At 36.6% G+C, this 4,642-nt stretch overlaps 1 protein-coding gene across 1 annotated transcript in view; it reads left to right on the top strand.

Moving 5' to 3' along the window:
- The window catches only part of LOC146472935 (uncharacterized), an 18,552-nt gene extending 14,214 nt beyond the window's left edge, over positions 1-4,338 (top strand). Inside the window, exons 4-6 of the mRNA XM_085118861.1 lie at positions 3,048-3,155; positions 3,850-3,999; positions 4,216-4,338. Coding sequence (XP_084974987.1) covers positions 3,048-3,155; positions 3,850-3,999; positions 4,216-4,338 — 381 coding nt within the window. The remainder of the gene's footprint in view (positions 1-3,047; positions 3,156-3,849; positions 4,000-4,215) is intronic.
- The last annotated feature ends 304 nt before the right edge of the window (positions 4,339-4,642 follow it).

The following is a 4,642-nucleotide window of genomic DNA, read 5'->3' as shown; positions in this document are numbered from 1 at the left end:
AGATGATGAATCAATCTAAGAAAATACTGTTTGTAATTTCTGAGCCTTTACTAGAATACGGGATAATACAAAAGTCTAGCGAAAAAAAAAAAAAAAACCATCTTGCTGAACTGTAATCCAGTTAATAAACAACAAGATGCCCCCCTAATGGCATTTACACGGAATGCTTAATGTAGCCTCATTAATTCCCCATTGTATGCTTCGCAGATTTTTAAAAACTATCCTCCCTTCGCAATTGAAATAATTGAATGGTTTTATTCAGAGAGACTGCGTGATATTTTATCGTTGTGTTACTGGAAATCATACCGGAAATTACTATGCCATAACGTCATAACCCCCACTTGAACTGGTCTGGTTTCCTTGGCCTTGAATTATTCGATCTGTTTGTGAAATCGTAGTTTCTTCGCTGTGAACTCTCCCAATTTCCACCGTTTAAACTGTCGAGTACTACTTAGAAGTTATTTTTTCGATTTACCGCATGAAAAACGTTTCTTTTCTTTCTCAAAACGACAGATCAGAGTCTTAAATTCATACATGTGGCCGCCATTGACGCTGCATTGAACGAAAACAACCTTCTAAATGATGATTTGCTTTCACGTCACACAAGTAGAGATGACTGGGTCCCCTCCCTCGTGATATACGCGCCGATAATGGATTTTGATTGGGCCGGTTTTGTTTAAGACAATCAGAACAACAGATCCCTTTTGGGAGAGGGCAGAATTTAATGTAGGTTTAATGAATAAATCAAATGATCAGATTTGACGTCACACAGGAAGGAATGAGTGGGTCCCCTCTCTCGAGATATGTGCCTAAATAATAGATTTTAATTGGGCCGCCTCTGTTGAAGACAATTAGAACAATACATCCTTACTAGGAGAGGGGAGAGTTTAGTGCATGAATTAATGCGCAAATTTGTGGCTACAATGAAGAAAAAAAAAAAAACAAGATGCCTATACTGACATTTACGCGTGATGCTGTGGCTGATTCATGCCTTGCGGGCATCCCGTGTAAAAAGGTAAGCAGTAAAAGCTTTTGCACTAACCATTACAAATCTTTACAGCAAACTTGGTTGTCTTGGTTGCGTTTTATGAAACATGTACTTGCGAGGTCGTTACTTTTTGAAAGCGCTCTGCCATATATTTTTCTTCCCGACACACGAAATTACGTATATCGCAGCAGAAAAGGGCTACGACCAAAATATTGAAAACTATGAACCGGAGGCAGTCAACAAAATTCTCGGGGATTTCCACGCAACAGTGCGTAAAGAAGACGGGAAAGACTATACAAGCATGGCAGTCTTTGCACTGCAATTGAATGTTACCTAAGAAGGTAAGGTTACAAATACTTCACAATTAGAAACCGAAAGTAAAAAGGTTCGAAGCAAGTTCTTGAAGGTAAAGCTCGACTACTGCGACAACAAAGTTAGCTTAAAGTCAAGAGGCTGAACAAGTCTCGGAAGTCTGACAAACACTGAATTAAATGAGCTGTTGAAAAGCAAAACGCTTTGAAGCACAAGTCATGGTACAAACGGTTTGGTAGCTCCTGACTCAATATTTTGGCGTAGAGCATCATGTTGAAGATTTCCATGTCGGCTTGGACGAAAACAAAAATGAATTCATTGAGAACCAGATTAAAACACGCCAGTCAGTTCGAAAACATGCCGAGGACGGTGATCAGACTTCAGACTTCTTTTAACATTGACTTAAAATTATGCTTTGTGATTTGAAAACTTGCTCTTTTTAGAGTGATGGTATTTTTAACATGTTTTCCGTACGTATGAACATGTATGTCAATCAAGCTTGTCATTTTTGAAGCCAATCAAAGACATGTAGGCGGAGCATTAGCTGACGGACAAGAAATAAACAAAAGTTCATTTGAAATTTTTGAATGTATTTTATTAACAAGTAATCACATGATTTCTCTCGTGCAATTTGGAATAAATAAGCACTTGTAAAATTTTAAAAGACCACAAATTGCACTCGCCCTGCGGGCTCATGCAATTTTGTTAGCCTTTTAAAATTTTACTCGTGCTTATTTATTCCAAATTGCACTCGGAATCATGTGATTACCTATACAAATTGTTACCCAGACGGACTGACAACAAATGATTTCTTGAAGAAAATAGGCATCAGAAAAGATAATATGTGCACCTTTTATTGAGGTGGAAAGTCTAGTCCATCTTTTTTGTTTTTGCGAGGCGACGCCCTGCAGATCTTGCGGTGTTTCAGGCATGGCTTATCACTGAAAAAGCATGACAGATTTAAAGGCTATCAACCTTACTCCAGCCATAACATTGGGCTTAAATCCTCATTCTTTTAGAAAATAAATAGGTGCACCTCTTTCCCTTAATTGCAAGCTATTTTATTTGATTTAGCAAAATGCAGGATAAGGACCCTGATATACAAAAGTTTTTTTTGACTTTCCTAACCTCCTTCCTGTGATGGGAGGTATCAAATTGTCTCCTATAATTTACCTCTCGATTCACGAAGTTAAAATATACTCTCAGCCATGCTTCCTCAAGCCATGTAATTTTTTCCTCTTAAAATTTATTTTAATTTTCCGCAAAAAATGTTCTGTGTTGTATTTATTTGACGTGATTGCTGTAACTGTGGTGTGACAGTAATAGCGTCTCAACTGTACTGCAATGCAAGTATAAAGTAATTAATTTAAAAAGTATCGGGAATATTGTCAGTATTGTAAGTAATGTAGGTATTGTAAGTATTGTTTAGTGTCAGCATTGTTAGTATTGTACGTGTAGTAAGTATTGTCAGTAGTGCAAGTATTGTTAGTATTGTAAGTAGCTATTTAGTATTTGTAAAATAAAGAAAATAAATTAAAATAATAATAAAAAAGATAGTATTGTGGAGTTCAAGATATAGTGTCGAAGTCGATTCTCTACAGCGGAAAGAACTCTTCCCCCAGCCTCTGTCCTTAGTTTCTCTTTAACACTTAAAGTACAAGGTCAAAAGGAAAGAATTTGACAAATTTGACAAAAAGAAATTATTAGTAACATGTAACTAAGCAATTTTTTTAACTTTTTCTTTCAGGATTGGTTGGCATTTTCACAGGGAATTGCTCAGTTGACTCTCCAAGGAAAACTCCAGTTTGAAAATGGTGGCGCTCCCCTGGAACAGGACAACTTCGCCTTCTGTAAGGTAATGATTTTTCCTTTTAGTTTCTGTTTGCTATTAAAATCCTTATAAAGTAAAAAACAAAAACAAAACAACAACAACAACAACAACAAACAAACAAGCAAACAAAAAAACCCGCCATCAAGGTAAGGTATTGATTCCTCCCCAACTAGGCCACTAACATTTAGAGATATCAAAAAAAACGTTCTGAGGACACGATGGGACACTATTTCGTTATGATCTCACATCTGAAATTACAATACAATACAATAAAATAGAATATTTATTTTGCCATATACACAACATTTACAGATGGAAGGCACAATGAAGAAAATTGATGAAAGAAAATAAATGGCGAGAAAACCTGAAAGAAACCACGAGGCTTATAACAAGTCAGGCTTCCTCACTTAAAATAACTAATCTTATATTAGAATTACAATATGGACTTATGGTAATTAACTTTGACCGCGCACACGTACACACACACACACACGCACACTTATATTAAGTAAGTTAGTTTAGAAATTAAAATAGATGAAAAATATCTGGCACTAAAACTGTAAATATACCGCGAATGTTCTAAAAACCCCAAAGTATAACCTGTAAATGTAAAGCAAATTTTAGGATTTCCTTCAACTTACGTCATCAACTTCGCTGTCACGCTTACATCTCTCAGGACACTAATAGACCTTCAGCCTTTGCATTTTCTTTGTCACAGGTGTTTAATTTTACGGAAAAATTTTATGCACCTCCTGTTGTCATGGTAACAGTCAATCATCTATACGATAGCAAGAACGTGTACTCAGTCAAGCCGGAAAACAACGTCCTTAACACCTGGAACGAGCTAAGTTACCATTTTTACTATCAAGTAGATTTGAATAGGAAAAGAACCTTCGGTATAAACTACCGTCGCATAAATACACAACTTTCAAACTACATGTTAAACCCGGCGGCTATTCCGCTCAAGACGTACTAAGTTTCATGAAATACAATTGTCTTCAACCTTGAAACCTTGAAGAAAGTTATCACTCAGAGCATTGATCGCCATTTTACTTATTTGAGTTCATTTCTGCTCTTATGACAGGAAACAACAATTTCTTATGTTCGCGTGTGCATAAAAGACTTGCAAGGAATGGAGAGCCAACATGATCCGGTCACAGTTGATTACGTAGTTATTGGAGGTAAACAAGTTGTTACGTTACTGTAACAACTAAATTACTAAATGGGTACACCTTTGAAAAAATGCACATGTTTGTATTACTTGGTGTATTAAACAACAGGGACACTCAACGATTCTTTTAAGTGAAGTAGGTCTTCAAAAGGCCTTTGTTGATGGAAATTCTGAGTTTTCTCTGCTATGAAAGTTTTCGAACGGACAAATACGTCGTTTAGCGTGTAATAAAAGGTCAGCTAGGATTTTTGGAAAGCCAAAAACAGCTCGCACACTCCGGGGATGGGCTTCTGTTCCCTGAAAGTTTGAGCTACTTAAAAGGTCAGCTCTGAGGTGAATG

Source organism: Pavona decussata, unplaced genomic scaffold (genome assembly GCF_977016875.1).
Source record: "Pavona decussata unplaced genomic scaffold, jaPavDecu1.1 SCAFFOLD_95, whole genome shotgun sequence".
In the NCBI taxonomy this organism is placed as follows: Eukaryota; Metazoa; Cnidaria; class Anthozoa; order Scleractinia; family Agariciidae; genus Pavona; species Pavona decussata.
The sequence above is the reverse complement of the archived record's forward strand: the minus strand, read 5'-3'. Positions and strand labels throughout refer to the sequence as shown.